The 16,982-nt window shown below is 36.7% G+C and overlaps 1 protein-coding gene across 1 annotated transcript in view; it reads left to right on the top strand.

Moving 5' to 3' along the window:
* Positions 1 to 16,982, top strand: part of TRHDE (thyrotropin releasing hormone degrading enzyme) — a 486,396-nt gene that overhangs the window by 396,393 nt on the left and 73,021 nt on the right. The window contains exons 11-12 of the mRNA XM_003405210.4: positions 851 to 984; positions 1,072 to 1,127. Of these exons, the coding sequence (XP_003405258.4) occupies positions 851 to 984; positions 1,072 to 1,127 (190 nt within the window). The remainder of the gene's footprint in view (positions 1 to 850; positions 985 to 1,071; positions 1,128 to 16,982) is intronic.

Raw genomic sequence — 16,982 nt, 5'->3', positions numbered from 1 at the left:
TAAAATATATACATAGCCAACTTAAAACAGTATGCAACTTCTAGGACACATGAGTCTTGAAAACATCAACAACAAAATACAAAGTCATTATAATTGTGACCTACGGCTTGACAAAGTCAATAAAGGTAAATTTAAAAAGTGAATGGAGTTCTCTATCTGTACCGTATTTGAAGGAGTTAAATATGTAAGAAATTATAAGATTGTTTATACTGTCTTCCTTTAATTGAATTAGCTGACAAACATAATCAAGTTACTATTTCCCAAAGTGATTCCAATAAGCAGAATTTATTATTTTTGTTTCTAATTATATGTAGAAATATTAGATTCTTGAATAAATGAGGTCCTTTTTTCTAGCATTATTGATGATGCTGGAAACTCTGTTATTTATTGTGCTTCCAAGAAAGCAGAAGAAAAAAGGCAAGGAACAACAGTGACTTTCAAACAAATGAGCTCTGTTGTTTTAATGACTTTCTTACTGAATAAAATAAGTAGATCATATGCCTCAAAACTTTCCCTTTGTTTTAGCCATATATACACATACAATCTAATTATAAGCCACATAAACACATCAGTACATCTTTAGGTTACATTTATGTTGAGTAAAAATTATGTATAAATGGTAGGATTTTATCAAGAATAAAAATGTTGATTAAAATCAACTAAAAGTTTTCTAGCAAATTCTAGATGCAAATGATTGATTTAAAGAGTAGTTTTCAATTAGGTAATTAGGATGTTGTTCTCTTTTCATTATTGGTACTGTTAGCATCCGGTATTAAGAAAACATACTTTATGCCGTATTAACCCTTTAAATTTTAAATCTATTTTATCCTGAAAAAAATGCTGTTTTTAGAGCACCACAGAATAACTTCTTTGGACAAAGGAAGCTGGTTGCTGGGAAACATCAATCAAACTGGCTACTTTAGGGTCAACTATGACCTAAGGAATTGGAGATTATTAATTGAACAATTAATAAGGAACCACGAGGTAAACCCTGGATTCTTCTCACAAAGATCTGTTTTGATATGTGAACACCTGCCATTTTAATTCTAAGTAGTAAAATTTTTTTCATAGGTTCTCTCTGTCAGTAACCGAGCAGGTTTGATCGACGACGCCTTCAGCCTAGCCAGGTATGTTCTCCTATGGGTCTTCACAATAAAAATTTGTACCTCTGAGACTTCATCTATTAAGTCGAATAGCATGTATGTTTTAAAAAATTAAGAAATCCTTTAAAACGATTTTTGTTTCACGGGCTATTTGTTTTAGATATGAATTATAATAAGTGTCCCAAACTCCTAATCAATAGTAGCTGTAGGGTGTTTTTGAGTATGGAGAAGCTTGATCAATTTCCACTGCAAGTTCAATTGAACACTCTGGAGATTAATAATCTCTTCCTAATTTCATTAATGAACTCTACAAAATGACCATTGTGCTGTATTTAATTTTTGATAGAAAATACCTTCAAGCATCAATAATTTTTTTCCTTAAATGTATATCCTTTTTTAATGTGGTTTTCTTTTTAATGTATTTTGAAAAGCTTGTGCTGCAAGACAGAAATAAACATTCTACAGGGTAAAACAGTTCTGGGCAAAATACATAGTGATCAGATAGCAGTAGTTTGGGTAATATTTTTGTTATTTTAATAATTATACTGTTAAAATCATTTATTCCTTTGCATAGTCAATAAATGAAATAATTTGATCAAAAACCCAAGTTATTTACTCATTTTGAAACCAACTAGGAAAATAAACTCAGTTCTTTTAATATTTTGTACTGCTTCATGTACAAGTTTTAATTTTAACAATCCAATTTTACAAGCTACACAATGTGTGTGTTATGTGTGTTAGGTGCCCTGGAATCGGTTCCAACTCATAGGGACCCTATGCACAACAAAACAAAACACTCCTGGTCCCGCACCATCCACACAATCCTTGCTGTGTTTGAACAAATTGTTACAGCTACTGTGTCAATCCATCTCATTGAGGGTCTTCTTTTTCCCTGACTCTCTACATTAGCAGGCATGATGTCCTTCTCCAGGGACTGGTTCTTTCTGATAACATGTCCAAAGTACATGAGATGAAGTCTCACCGTGCTTGCTTCTAAGAAGCATTCTGACTGTACTTCTTCCAAGACAGATTTATTTGCTCTTTTGGGAGTTCAGTGTTCTTCACCAACAGTGTAATTCAAAGGCATCAGTTCTTCTTCGGTCTTCCTTATCCATTGCCAAGTTTTCCCATTTATGAGGCAATTGCAAACACCATGGCTAAGGTCAGGGAGACCTTAGCTCTCAAAGTGACATCTTTGCTTTTTAACACTTTAAAGAGGTCTTTTACAGTAGATTTGCTAAATGCAGTATGTTGTTTGATTTCTTGACTGCTGCTTCCATGGGTGTTGATTGTGGATCCAAGGCAAATGAAATCCTTTACTTACCTGGAGTTAAGGGGTATTCATACTTCATTGTTTTCTAGTATATAATCGATAATTTTGCTCTTCAATCCATATTTACCTTCTTTCAGTTTCCTAAATATATCATGCCCCCTTAGCCTTCTTTAAAGATAATGAGTAAAAGAGTAGCAAATATTTATTAAATTCTCATGTGTCAGGTACTGTGCTGAGGCTTTTATGAATGATCTCATTCAGTTTTTTCAGCAGACTATTCAGTGGGGTGGTTACTGCAGACATTGTATAGCTGAGGCGCCGTGGTTAAGAAAGGTTAAGTCACTTAGCTAAGGCTGTACAACTCTTAAATGGGGGGTGGGAGGCAGCCTCAAACAGTGGCACAGCACAGGCCATGGCCTCAAGTCAGAGTAACTTGGCCCATTACTCAAAATTCCTTTCATTCCCCTCCCCCTAGTCAGCTGGGGTTATACAACTATTCATTTTAAAGGAATTATTTCACTGGCACTCCTTCAAAAAAAAAAATCATTATCTGTCCACTCCAGCAAGAGTAAGGTGTTCTTTAGCACACCGCTTCGAACCCACCAGCTGTTCCTTGAAAGAAGTATGTGACAATCAGCTTCCTTAAAGATTTATACCCTTGAAAACTGTATGGTGCAGTTCTACTCCATCCTGTAGGGTTTGCTGAGAATCAGAATTGACTCATTGGCAACAGGTTTGGCTTCTGTTTTTTTATAGTCCTATATAGTTTTATACTATAGCAGTTGTCACTTTGCACCACAGTATTTTCTTTTCTGGGTCTTTAATGATTGTTGGATGATCTTGAGATGGGACTTTGTCTCATCCTTATATTACCACCTCCTAACCTAACCTAGGAGCCCTGGTGGCACAGTGGTTAAAGAGCTCAACTGCTAACCAAAAGGCCAACTGTTCAAATCCATCAGGTGCTCCTTGGAAACCTGATGGGGCAGTTCTACTCTGTCCTATAGAGTCGCTATGAATCAGAATCAATTCAACAGCAATGGCTTTGATTTTTCAGTTTTTTTCAACCTAACCTAGGAGCCCTGGTGGTGCAGTGGTTAAGAGCCCGCTCACTAACTGAAAGGTTGGCAATTTGAACCCACTAGCAGCTCGGGAGAAAGATGTAGCAGTCCAGTTCCGTAACGATTACAGCCTTGGAAACCCTGTGGAGCAGTTCTACTCTGTTCTATAGGATTGCTATGAGTTGAAATTAACCTGATGGCAATTTGCTTTTTTTTTTTTTTTGGTTTGGGTAACCTAACCTAAGGTACAATATTGTTCCAATATACGTTTGTTGCATTAATTAATGATTAACCATTATTAAAACTATAAACTTCCATGCTATTATTTTTTGTGCAATTAAATAGACATGTGCGAGGTATTTTTTTCACTGTTGTTTTAAAATATATAAGTAATATATGAATGCAATCTAATTGTAAAAGATTAAAACAAAACAAATAGAATATGAAAATCTTTCAGTTTCATGCCCTGCCCTCCTCAGTGGTAAAAGTATTACTATTTTGTGTGTATATGTCCAGCCATTTTTCTTTGCATTTCCACAGAGTTCAACATTTTTCTATATGAACATGAATGCATTCTGTTCTCTCTTTTATAAAAATATGTCTGGAGAGCTTTTTTTTATTGCTTCTAAATTTTCACTATTATAATCATGGCTGCAGTGAGTATCCTTGAACAGTCTTTTCTTCTGCATGTGAATGTTATTTATAGGATTTGTTACTATGAATGGGATATTTGGAACAAAAGGTATGAACATTTTGATAAATATTACAGAATGTATTCCAAAAGGTTTTACCAGGTTAACTCTCCACTACCCATGCATGAGACAGTCCAAGTCCCTCAAACCTTAATATTATTGTAGTGAATATAGTAAATCTTTTAAATTTTTGGTAGTCTAGTAGCAAAAATATTTTTTGAAGTTGTTACAGTAAGGGTTAAATGAGGTCATGTATCCTTCCATATGTATCTGCCATTTTTTTTGTTTCTTCTGTGAAATGTCTCCTAATTTATTTAAAAAAAAAAAAAAAGATAAAACAATAGGAAATTGACATGGGTTTTTTTTTTTTTTTTTTCCTACTATATTTTCCTTATTTTGGGTGTTTTTGGATATTAACCCTTTTTGTAGCATACATTTTACAATATTTTTTTTTCTCAATCCTATGTCAATTCTTTTTTTTTTAAACTTTGTGGTACATTTCACCATTCAAAGGCTTTTGATTTCTATGTAATCAAAAATGTCAAATCATTCTCTTCATGGCTTTCCCGTTCTGCCTTACACAAAAGGCCTTCCCTTTCTAAAAATTTAGAAAATATTCCATTTTTTTCTTTAATTGCTAGTTATGTAGGGAATGAAATAGGGATCCAATTTTCTTTAACATTAATAAACTCATAACCAATTATTTTCATTCTGTTTATTTTTTAAAAATTTGTCTTTATTCACTGATATTATATAATATCTTCATCTTAATACAAATGTTTATATTTATAGGGAGTTGTTTTAATCCTGTTCTGTTGGTCTATTTGTTTTTTTCTGCTCCAGTACTATTTTGTTCCATTTAGTAGAGGCTTATAGTATGACAACATTTCCTCTTATTCTTCAAAAAAATCTTATACATTTCCTCTTCAATACCAGTCTTAGAATCAATTTGGTAAATTATTAAAAATTCATGTTTTGATTATGACTTGGTATGCATTGAACTTATGAATTAATTTGTAGAGAACTAACTTTAAAAAAATTTGAGCCTTGTAATTTTATATACATGAGTTCTGATAATTTCAGAACCTTATAAATTGGGGATAGATTAGGGAAACTATAACTTTAAAGCCACTGAAAATATAATGGCTCATGAAGAAGCAAATTATGAGAACATCCAAAACCTACCTTCTCACATTTATTTTGTTCGGAGTCCTAGTTTCAGGAATGGTAACAGCATTTTTAAAATAACCTTAAAATTTTGGCAAACTAAGTGGTAATAATCTGACTGAATCTGTAATAAGTCTCCTTACTGGACTCCTTCCAACATGGTTTTTATTAGAAGTTCTGTTGTGTCTTCTGAATGGAGCCCCAGTTCCTTGTTTAAGGTTTGTCTTGCAAAACATTTGTTGATCATTTCTTCACTTGTTGCCAAAAATAGCAACACGATGTGCTTGAAAAAGCAACTGAACTTTGAATGGGGTAGAGGGACAGCTGCTTTTCCTAGTCTGATAGCTGGTTGTTTAAATGGGTAGAATGCTGCCCTTTCAGAAATGAAATTGAGAAGGAATGACTTAGAAACTTTTTGTACAAAATACCTTGGCAGCCAGGACTCTGTCCTGGTTTCCCCACTCTGTAATGGTTAAGACAACAGGATTGCTTTGCCTTAACTGAACGCGGCTATGCAAAAGCTGATTAAGGATCACTGGAGCCCTCAGATACTGCTCAGTGCTTTGCAAATGCCAATGTTATGGAGGACATTTAGTTGTGGAATTCTTTCTCCAATCCCTACCCTTTTCTTTTTTAAAGTACGATCTCAGCCTAAACATTTTTCTTTCTTAGTTGTGTTTTCTTATGGAATAGTAAGAGTTATTAATAATAATGGAACATTGATTCAAATGTATTGTTTATTATACTCACTGGGCAGGAAGAGAAGGATAATTCTTTAGCTCTTTGAATTAGACTCATATGGGAGAAGTATCCCTATATGCGTTTGCTCTTAGTTATCTTCTGTTAAGCCACCAAAATGTGTGTGCAAAATAATTAAAATTAAATATTTATGAAATCCTGAAAGTGATAAAATTGTTTATTGCAAAATAAGATTTATTGTTGGCTATGTGCTTCCAGTCTTCTGCCATTGACCAAGAGCTATTAAAATTAATTCGTATGGTTGTTATCTTCTCAGCCCTGTAAGCAGTGCAGGTTCTGTGCCATCAGCAGTGTTTTATAGCGAGCATATCCAGGACCTTTGTGGTCACCCTTGAAAGCTCACAATGTCTCTCATATCTTGGAGGCTAGGGATTCCAATGATCCATTTTTCATAAACGGTAAATATTCATCTTTTTCTTTTTTATTGTACTTTAGATGAAGGTTTACAGAATATACTAGTTTCTCATTAAACAGTTAGTACACATATTGTTTTTAATGACATTGGTTAACAGCCCCACGACATGTCAACACTCTCCCTGCTCGACCTTGAGCTCCCTTTTACCAGCTTTCCTGTTCCCTCCTGACTTCTAGTCCTTGGCCCTGGGCTGGTGTGCCCCTTTAGTCCTGCTTTGTTTCATAGGCCTGCCTAATCTTTGGCTGAAGGGTGAACCTCAGGAGTGACTTCATTACTGAGCTAAAAGAGTGTCTGGGGCCCATACACTTGAGATTTCCCCAGTCTCTGTCAGACCAGTAAGTCTCGTCTTTTTTTTTGAGTTAGAATTTTGTTCTACATTTTCCTTTAGCTCTGTCTGAGACCCTCTATTATCATCCCTGTCAGAGCACTCAGTGGTGGTAGCCAGACACCATCTAGATGTACTGGACTCAGTCTGGTAGAAGCTGTGGTAGATGTGGTCCATTAGTCCTTTGGACTAATTTTTCCCTTGTATCTTTAGTTTTCTTCCTTCTCCCTTGCTCCCAAAGGGGTGAGACCAGTGGAGTATCTTAGATGGCTGCTCACAAGCTTTTAAGACCCCAGATGCTACTTACCAAAGTAGAAGGTAGAACATTTTCTTTATAAACTATGTTATGCCAGTTGAGCTAGATATTCCTTGAGACCATGGTCCCCAAAGCCCTCAGCCCAGCAATTCGAGCCCTCAGCCCAGCAATTTGGTCCCCCAGGGACTTTGTGCCTATGAGGCTTCCATGACCTTGCCTTGTACAAGTTGTGCTGGCTTCCCCAGTATTGTGTACTGTCTTAACCTTCACCAGCGTTACCACTTATCTATTGTCTATGTAGTGTTTTTCCATCCCCACCCCTCCCCTCCCTCGTAACCATCAAAGATTGTTTCTTTTTGTGTGTAAACCTTTTCCTGAGTTTTTACAGTAGTGTCCCGAGTTTTTACAGTAGTGGTCTCATACAATATTTTTTTTTTTTTGCGATTGACTTATTTCTCTTAGCATAATGCCCTCCAGAGTCATTCATGTTATGAGATGCTTCACAGATTCGTTATTCTTCTTTATCATTGTGTAATACTCCATTTTGTGTATGTACCATAGTTTGTTTATCCATTCATCAGTTGATGGACATCTAGGCTGCTTCCATCTTTTTGCTATTGTGAACAATGGTGCAGTGAACGTGGGTATACATATGTCTATTCATGTGACAGCTCTTATTTCTCTAGGATGTATTCCTGGGTGTGGGATTGCTGCATCATATGGTATTTCTATTTCTAGCTTTCTGAGGAAGTGCTGTATTGTTTTCCAAAATGGTTATGTCATTTTGCATTCCCACAAGCAGTGCATAAGAGTTCCAATCTCCCCACAGCCTCTCCAACATTTGTTATTTCCAGTTTTTTGATTCGTGCCAGTAACGCCAGAGTGAGATGGTATCTCATTGTGGTTTTAATTTGCATTTGCCTTAATGCCTAGTGATCTCGAACATTTTCTCATGTGTCTAATGGCCACTTGAATGTCTTCTTTGGTGAAGTGTCTGTTCATTTCCTTTGCCCGTTTTTTAATTGGATAATGCTCATCTTTAGATACAAAAAAGAGTCACCTTGAAGCCCTTTCATTTTATACCTTTTTACATACAATTGCTTAAAAATCCATACCTAAAAGGCCTTTAAATTAGTTACAATATTTGGGCACAGATAAATTAAAAATAGTCTGAGAAGCACTTTCAGGACATTTTACTGTAAAGAGCTGGGAGTCTTTAACTTTCTTTCCATGATAACCCAATAAAAACCTAGAACATATTCTTAAATTTTCAAGATATACTGCTGCTGCAGGCATGAGCTGGCTTGCTGTAGGTTAGAGAGTGAGTTAATAAGTTCCTTTGAGCTACATTTAGAAATCTATTGAGGGTGGAATCATAGGTATTGTCCTTGGGATGAGGATTTAGGGGGAGCAGTGTTTAAGAGCTTGGCTGCTATCATGGATTGAATTTTGTCCCCAAAAAATATGTGTGTCGATTTGGCAAGGCCATGATTCCCAGTATTGTGTTATTGTCCACCATTTTGTCATCTGATGTGATTTTCCTACTTGGAAACCCTATGGGCCAGTTCTATTCTGTCCTACAGGGTCGCTCTGACTCAAAATCAAGTCATTGGCAACAAGTTTTTGGTTTAGTGGTATGGTGGGAGCCCTGGTGGTACAGTGGTTAAAGCAGTGGGCTGCTAACTTAAAGATCAATGGTTTGAATCTACCGACAGCTCCATGGGAGAAAGATGTGGGAGTCTGCTTCCGTAACGATTTACAGTTTTGGAAATCCTATGAGGCAGTTCTACTATGTCCTATAGGGTTACTATGAGTCAGAATCAACTCGGAGGCAATAGGTTTGGTTTTGGATACCCTGGTGGCACAGTGGATAAGCACTCAGCAGCTAAACAAAAGGTCAACAGTTCAAATCCACCAGCTGCTCCATGGAAACCCTATGGGGCAGTTCTATACTGTTTTATATGGTCACTATGAATTGCTGAAAGTAAAGAGGACTTAGAGCACTTACTGATGAAAACAAAGACTATAGCCTTCAGTATGGATTACACCTCAACTTAAAGAAAACAAAAATCCTTAAAACTAGACCAATAAGCCACATCATGATAAATGAAGAAAAGGTTGACTTTGTAAAGGATTTCATTTTACTTAGTTAGATCCACAATCAATACCCATAGAAGTATCAGTCAAGAAATCAAAAGATGCATTGCATTGGGCAAATCTGCTACAAAAGACATCTTTAATGTGTTAAAAAGCAAAGATATTACCTTGAAGACTAAGGTGCACCTGACCCAAGCTCTGATGTTTTCAGTTGCCTCATATGCATACGGAAGCTGGACAATGAATGAGGAAGACTGAAGAAGAATTGACACCTTTGAATTGTGGTGTTGGTAAAGAATACTGAATATACCATGGAATGCCAAAAGAATGAACAAATCTGCCTCGGAAGAAGTACAGCCAGAATGCTCCTTAGAAACAAGGATGGTGAGACTTCGTCTCACATATTTGGGATGTGTTATCAGAAGGGATCAGTCCCTTGAGAAAGACATCATGCTTGGTAAAGTCAAAAAAAAGAGGAAGACCCTCAATGAAATGGATTGACATTGTGGCTGCAACAATGGGCTGAAGCATAACAGCAATTGTGAGGATGGTGCAGGACTGGGTAGTGCTTTGTTCTGTTGTACATAGGGTCACTACAAGTCGAAACCAACTCAACGGCATCTAACAAAAACAACACGAAATAGAAACGATTCAACGGCAACGAGTTTGTTTGTTGTTGTTACCATACCAAGTAGTTCAGAAAAGTGCAAATCTCCCAAGGCATTAAGGGCAGGCCTATGGCTCTTGAGGATGGCAAACTTTCTTCAAGGCTTCTAAATTGCACTGCATTAAATCAAAAGCAAATTTGTAACTTTCAGTGCCAAATTTGTGTTTTAGCTCTGGAGGCAAAAAAGTTTTAATATTAATGTCTAATGTCCAAGGCTGCTGAGTAAAAAATAGAAGTATTTTGACATTGTTCTGTAGCTTTGATCCACTTTCATTGCAAACAGCCTGCACCCTTGAGTTATAAAAATGTGGCTGATATTTGTTGATTACAGGAGCCATTTTATTTGGTTAGTTATTTTAGAATACATATTTTAAGTTTCCAAATGTAAGTACAAATCTGTTTGAATAAGTATATGTTTTTATGTTCTTCAGCATCTCACACACTAAAAATTGTTTTATGAGTCACATTGTAGTTAGTACTGTGGTTATATTTAACACAAATTGGGATTCTTTTGATTCTCTAGTTGTTTTAAAACTGAAGCCTAAGATTTAATAGGAGTTTGCTCTAGACTCTCTTTACTGGTACCATACCAGTTACCCTCAAGTCGATTGCAACTCATGGTGGCTCCATGTGTGTCAGAGTACAACTGTGCTTCATAGGGTTTTCATGGCTGATTTCTCAGAAATAGATCTCCAGGCCTTTGTTCTGAGCCACCTCTCTGGGTAAACTCAAACCACCAGCCTCTATGTTGGCAGCCAAGTCCACTCATGGACTCCAGACTCTGTAATTCCCTCGAAATTTGAAGTGCTTGTTGTTGTTAGGTGCCATTGAATCTGTTCCAACTCACAGAGACTCTGTGTACACCAAAAGGAGGACACTGCCTGGTTCTGCGGCATCCTCACAATCATTGCTATGTTTGAGCCCATTGTTGCAGCCACTGTGTCAGTCCATCTCGTCCAAGGGCCTTCCTCTTTTTGGCTGACCTTCTACCTTACCAAACATGATATCTTTCTCCAGCGAATGGTTCTTCCTGATAACATGTCCAAAGTACATGAGATGAAGTCTCACCATCCTCGCTTTCAAGGAGCACTCTGGCTGTACTTGTTCATTCTTTTGGCAGTCCATGATATATTCAATATTCTTTGCCAACACCATAATACAAATGCATCAATTATTCTTTGGTCTTCCTTATTCATTGTCCATTTTTCCCATACACATGAGGTGATTGAAAATACCATGGCTGGGGTAAGGCGTACCTCAGTCCTCAAAGTGACATCTTTGCTTTTTAACACTTTACAGAGGCCTTTTGCAGCAGATTTGTCCAATGCAATGCGTCTTTTGATTTCTTGACTGCTGCAGGCATTGACTGTGGATCCAAGTAAAATGAAATCCTTGACAACTTCAACGTTTTCTCCGTTTATCGTGATGTTTCTTATTGGTCTGGTTGTGAGGATTTTTCTTTCCTTTTTCTTGAGGTATAATCCATACTGAAGGCTGTAGTCTTTGATCTCCTTCAGTAAGTACCTTCAAGTCTTCTTCACTTGCAGCAAGCAGGGTTGTGTCATCTGCATATCACAGGTTGTTAATGAATCTTCCAACAATCCTGACGCCACATTCAAGTACTTACCTGTTCACAAATAATTTAAAAATTATATAGACCGCTCCCTCCAAACATATTCCTGGGACTACCTGAGAATCTGCATTTTAGTAAGTACCTCACATGATTTTGATCTTTAGAACAATTTAAGAATCACTGCTTTTGAGGCCCAGAGGGTATTTATGACAGCAGGTTAGCGGAAAGGTGCTCCTTTGAAGCTGAGAGGCCTTAAATAGGCATCCTTAACAGCAATAAATCTGGCCTCCTTTGGGTTCTAGAGTCATGAGCTGGTCATTTAACAATCAGGATATCAGGAAATCAGGTATAAGTATTGGAAAACATTTTTATTCATATTGTTTAATACGTTATTATTTCAGATATTCCATTTGATAGCTACAAACAAAGCTTATAATTTGGGTGTCTCAGAAATTTCTTTAGCCTTAAAGATGCTGGACGTTCTCAAATTAGGAGACGCCCTTCTGTGTAAATGGCACATATCCATCATGCATATATTTCTAAGGTGTTCACTAGCTTGCCCAGATGAAAGACATGCAGCATTTTCTTGCAGGCTAACCTGGCTTCAAAGCCTGGAATAATCTACAGATCTCTTCATAATGTAAGTAGGCAGTGCCACTCAAACCACATGGGGTGTTAACTGGGAGAAAAGGGCATCTTTAGGCTTTTTTTGGTCATTCTGTGAGGTACTTTGAGGGCATAAGGAACTTTGAAAGATAGAGGAAAGTAAAAACAAAAACATAAGTAAATAGATCCTTTCAGCAAGGAATAATTGATAAGAACCCAATATTGAGAGGAGTTAATTTGATCATTCTAGATCCTACAGTTTTGACACAATTTGTCAGTCTCCTCAGGATCTGGTCAAAGGTCTGTGAAGAACTGATCGAACTCATTTCTGATCTGTTGTAACTGCATGCTGATGGCAAATCTTGGTTGCTTTTCATATCCACCCAGAGGCATAGCCACTCAGTTCTGTTTGTTTCCTTAGGTTTCCTGGAGATTCAGTGAGATCCTAAATGCTGTCTAAGCCACATATCATAACCTTCTCCTTACTGCTTTTATTCAGTGTGGATTCACAACATATTTTAAAATTATTTAAACCTTTTTCATAACACTTCCTTGAAATGAATGTGAAGTAACGCTCTCTTCCAGATTAGCCCCAGAAGATTACAAGTGTATGGGGATCAGAGCAGAAATTAGCCCACTACAAAAAAAAAAAAAAAAAAAATTTTTTTTTTTATAATCTGTGCTTAGCACTCTGAGCCTCCTCTGTGGAAAAGTCAAGTCCCCCTGAGCTCTTTTGTTCTCTATCTTTTTATTGCATCTTTATTTGAAAGCGATGTGAGATTTTAGATGTCATTATCCTTTAGTTTGTGTATGCCAGAGCCCTATCAATGGTCAACAGATGTTTGGTAGGTTAGAGAATAAATACAACTGATAATTTGCTTGCATAGAAGTATCCAAGAAGTCTTGTATTTGCCAGCCACAGTACTCTATATTGAAAAACAATATTGTCCTTATATTCCCCTAGTATGTATTCAGCCAAAATAGAGCCTACCTGTTGGGAAAACCTGATCTCTTTGCTTAAATCTGTTGCCACTACCTCCTGGGAGAGTCTCAGCTTCTGTTTAGCTCCTGGCATTCACCTGTCTGTGATTGTGTGTACATACTCGAATAAGACTGGTCATTGTCCCAGGAATGATGGTCAAAATAATTGGGTACAATTTGCTTGGAATTGTACAGGTAGTCTGTGATTATAGATTCTCAGATCTATTTTTGTCTGTTTCTTCATTTCATTTTTAATGTTTAAAAATACTGTATGTCAATCCTTATTACATTCTAGAAATTCAGTGCTGTCTTTCTCTCCTTTGTCATACACTTGTAACATTTACCACATTCTGCTTAATCCAAACTAGCTTCTTAATTGGTAAGAGCCTTGGCTGTAAAGACAGGAAGAATTGGAATTCTCACTCCATGAATTACTAACAGTTTGTTTTAGGGTTTGTAAGAATCAAGATAAGTCTCACACATTTTGGGCTAGCACTTCACCCTTGGCTGCCGTCGAGTCTGACTCATAGAGACCCTATGGGACAGAATAGAACTGCCCCAAATGGTTTCTGAGGAACGCCTGGTGGATTCCAACTGCCGACCTCCTGGTTAGCAGCCATAGCTCTTAACCACTATGCAACCAGCGTTTCCTCACCCTTAGTAGACATCGATATTTTTTTTCCTTTTCTTTTCCTTTTCCTGCTTGCACAGCCTACACTTATAGCCACTCCACAATAACTAGACGTCATATTTCTTTCCTGCACATCATCTTGATATTTACCGTTTTCATTGATTTCTTCTCACATAGGCCTCTCTCTTGGCCAGTTCCCAACCATACTTAAGCACGCATCCTAGTATCAGCTCTAAGAGAAAGAGAAACATGGCTAAAGCAGAGCTGGTTCTTGCTTCTGCCAAGAGAACGGAAACTACTTGATTTTTGATTGCTGTGAAGAGTCTCATATACACAGCCAAAGTGGGACCCTCCAGTCTCCCAGTGAAGGAAATCAGATTTTTGAGTTAGATCCAGTTTGTGGAAAAATTAAACTGAATTATTTTGGCATTTGACCTGTTCATTTAAAATGCCTCGTTTTCAAAAATTTCTATGTCTCATCCGGCTTACACAAAGCCTCCTTTCATTTTTATTGTGATAAAATTAAATTATAAGGAAATATTTAAAGTAAGGAGTATATGAATGTAAACATTCATATAGGATTTAGGCTGAAGTAATTACTCATTGCTTTAAGTTGTCTTGTAATGATATTTCTCCACGTCAGAGCAGACATACATTCACAGGGGCCCTTCAGATATTCATCTTTCTTAATACACATGCTGATGAATCAGTGATAAAATAAAGAGCTGCTCATATTTTTCCCTTAGAACTCATGAAATCTATTTTTGGCCCTTAGTGTTATTTACCTAAGGTAGCAGTACTACCTTGATAAAGAAACTAGAAGAAAGATAATGGAAAATAAGTATTTTACATTATACTTTGCTTTCAATGCAAATATAGCAGATTCTATTTTTAAGTCCGAAGTGGTGATATTTTGGGGAGAGAGGAAAGGAAAGAAAATGTTCTTCAAAGATTTTTTGCGATGAAGGTGAGTGATTAATTCAAAATAACACAACCTTTTGCTTATGTGGCAAATCTTTAAGCCTTAGGGGATGATTTGAAATACATGATGTTCTCTGTTAATTGCATCCAATTTGAACTATTCTGTGTGGAATACTTGAAATGCCCTTAGATAGAATGGAGTATCAGTGAAGAGGCTTTCACTATTTTGGATGTAAGAAAACATCAGATAGGAAAACCTGACTCACTGCAACTGTGTCAAAGCCTTTCTGATGTTGTTTAAAGATATGAGTACAGGCCAACTCAGAAGTTAAGAAGTAGTGCTGGGTCCTGCGAAATCAGACCGCATTTAATTCACAGGTTGGATACTTCCTTCCTAGCCTGAGAATGACTTGGAGTGCAGTTGACTTACGCCTCTAAAGGAAGAGAGGCAGAGAATTTTGGTTACTCAGCAGCTTTACCCAATTAGGCTTGAGGATTACAGAAGTTCAATATCAAATTTCCAAGTCACCAGGTGGTAGTGCTAACCAAAAGGAGAAAAATAGGTTGCAATAAGGAAGAAAATATTGTAGGTGTCTAGGTCTGACAAATACAAGTGAGGCTAATAGGCCCTGAAGAGAATAATGATTATCAGAGAGTTTTATGTGGATGCTAACCTAAAAAAAAAAAAAACCTAAACACAGTCTAAATTAGTGAAAAGTTCCTTGGAATGCTGCCAGAAATGCCAAAATAGAAAGAACTCCAGGAGAAAATTAGTTCGCTTTGCATTCCCAGTGTGCAGATACATTGGATGTTAATTGTGTAAGCTGAGGGCAGATCACGAATTTTATCCATGTCATGTCGAAGGAAATATTACTTCTCCTTTTTCAACCAACAGTGAGACTGCCATTATTATACTAATATGGTTACTAAGGTGGATCTGACCCAAGCCGTGGCATTTTCAATTGCCTCATATGTATGCGAAAGCTGGGCAATGGAAAAGGAAGACGGAAGAATTAACACCTTTGAATTATGGTGTTGGCAAAGAATATTGAATATACCAAAAGAATGAACAAATCTATCTTGGAAGAAGTACAGTCAGAATGCTTCTTAGAAGGAAGGATGGCAAGACTTCATCTCACATACTTTGAGCATGTTATTAGAAGGGATCAGTCCCTGGAGAAGGACATCATGCCTGGTAAAGTGGAGGGTCAGCGAAAAAGAGGAAGACCCTCAACGAGATGGATTGACATGCTGGCACAGTGGGCTCAAATATAGCAATGATTGTGAGGACGGCACAGGACCCAGCAGTGTTTTATTCTGTTGTACATAGAGTCAATGTGTGTCAGAACCGACTGAACAGAACCTAATGACAACAACAAAAGTCACTACGGAGAGTAGTTTGACCTCTGGCCTCCTAGCTTGCTATGATTTTTAATTTCTATTTTTGTAGAATTTTTTAGGATTCTGTTTCCATTTTAAAAATGTTACTGCCTTCTGTTGAATTTTGACATTGATAAATTATCAGCTATTTCTTAGAAGTATGAATAATTGAGAAATCCATATGAAAAATGTGAGTTTCATTAGACCCCAAAACAATATATAGAGATTTTTATTAATTTATATATGCAAAGTAAACATTAATGAGTTGGTTGATAGATACATGAAAAAGTAGGTGGATAACAAACAGACCCATAATACTTATTTTATGCTTTGATGAAAACACTATATTTAGCCTTAGAAAGGTTATGTTCTCATACTGAGTGTCATATGAGAAAAAATAATACAGACTTTTAAAATTAGAGAATTATAGCTGATGTTTAGTTAAAGCAAATAAATTCAAGTAATTTTCCTAATGGAAGAAAAATGTTACTGAAAGATGAATATTTAAAGCACATGAATTCTATACTAAATAATTATCACATGTAACAATATAAAGTTATAAGTGTCTGAAGCAGAAATGTTCAGATATTTACTGACGTCAAAACCAAAACCAAACCCGTTGTCGTCGAGTTGATTCCAACTCAAAGCGACCTTATAAGACAGAGTATAACTGCCTCATAGAATTTCCAGGGAGCGCCTGGCGGATTCAAACTGGTGACCCTTTGGTTAGCAGCCATAGCACTTAACCACTATGCCACCAAGGTTTAAGTTAACATCAAAGATATGCCAAATTAAAGGTAAACTAAAAACGTGTTCTTTGTTAGTCTATATTTAATTATAAAAATGCACAGAAGCTAATGGAAAAACATTTTAATAGTCATTTAATTGGTCTGTATGCACTCTTACGCAATACCTATTTTTCATTGCACATGTTGGTTGTTGTTAGGTGCCCTCGAGTCTGTTCCAACTTATAGTGACCCAGTATACAACAGAAAGAAACACTGCCTGGTCCTGAGCAATCCTAACAATCCTTGCCCATTATTGCAGCTACTTTGTCAATCCATCTTGTTGAGAG

This window comes from Loxodonta africana, chromosome 4 (assembly GCF_030014295.1).
Source record: "Loxodonta africana isolate mLoxAfr1 chromosome 4, mLoxAfr1.hap2, whole genome shotgun sequence".
Classification (NCBI taxonomy): domain Eukaryota; kingdom Metazoa; phylum Chordata; class Mammalia; order Proboscidea; family Elephantidae; genus Loxodonta; species Loxodonta africana.
The sequence above is the reverse complement of the archived record's forward strand: the minus strand, read 5'-3'. Positions and strand labels throughout refer to the sequence as shown.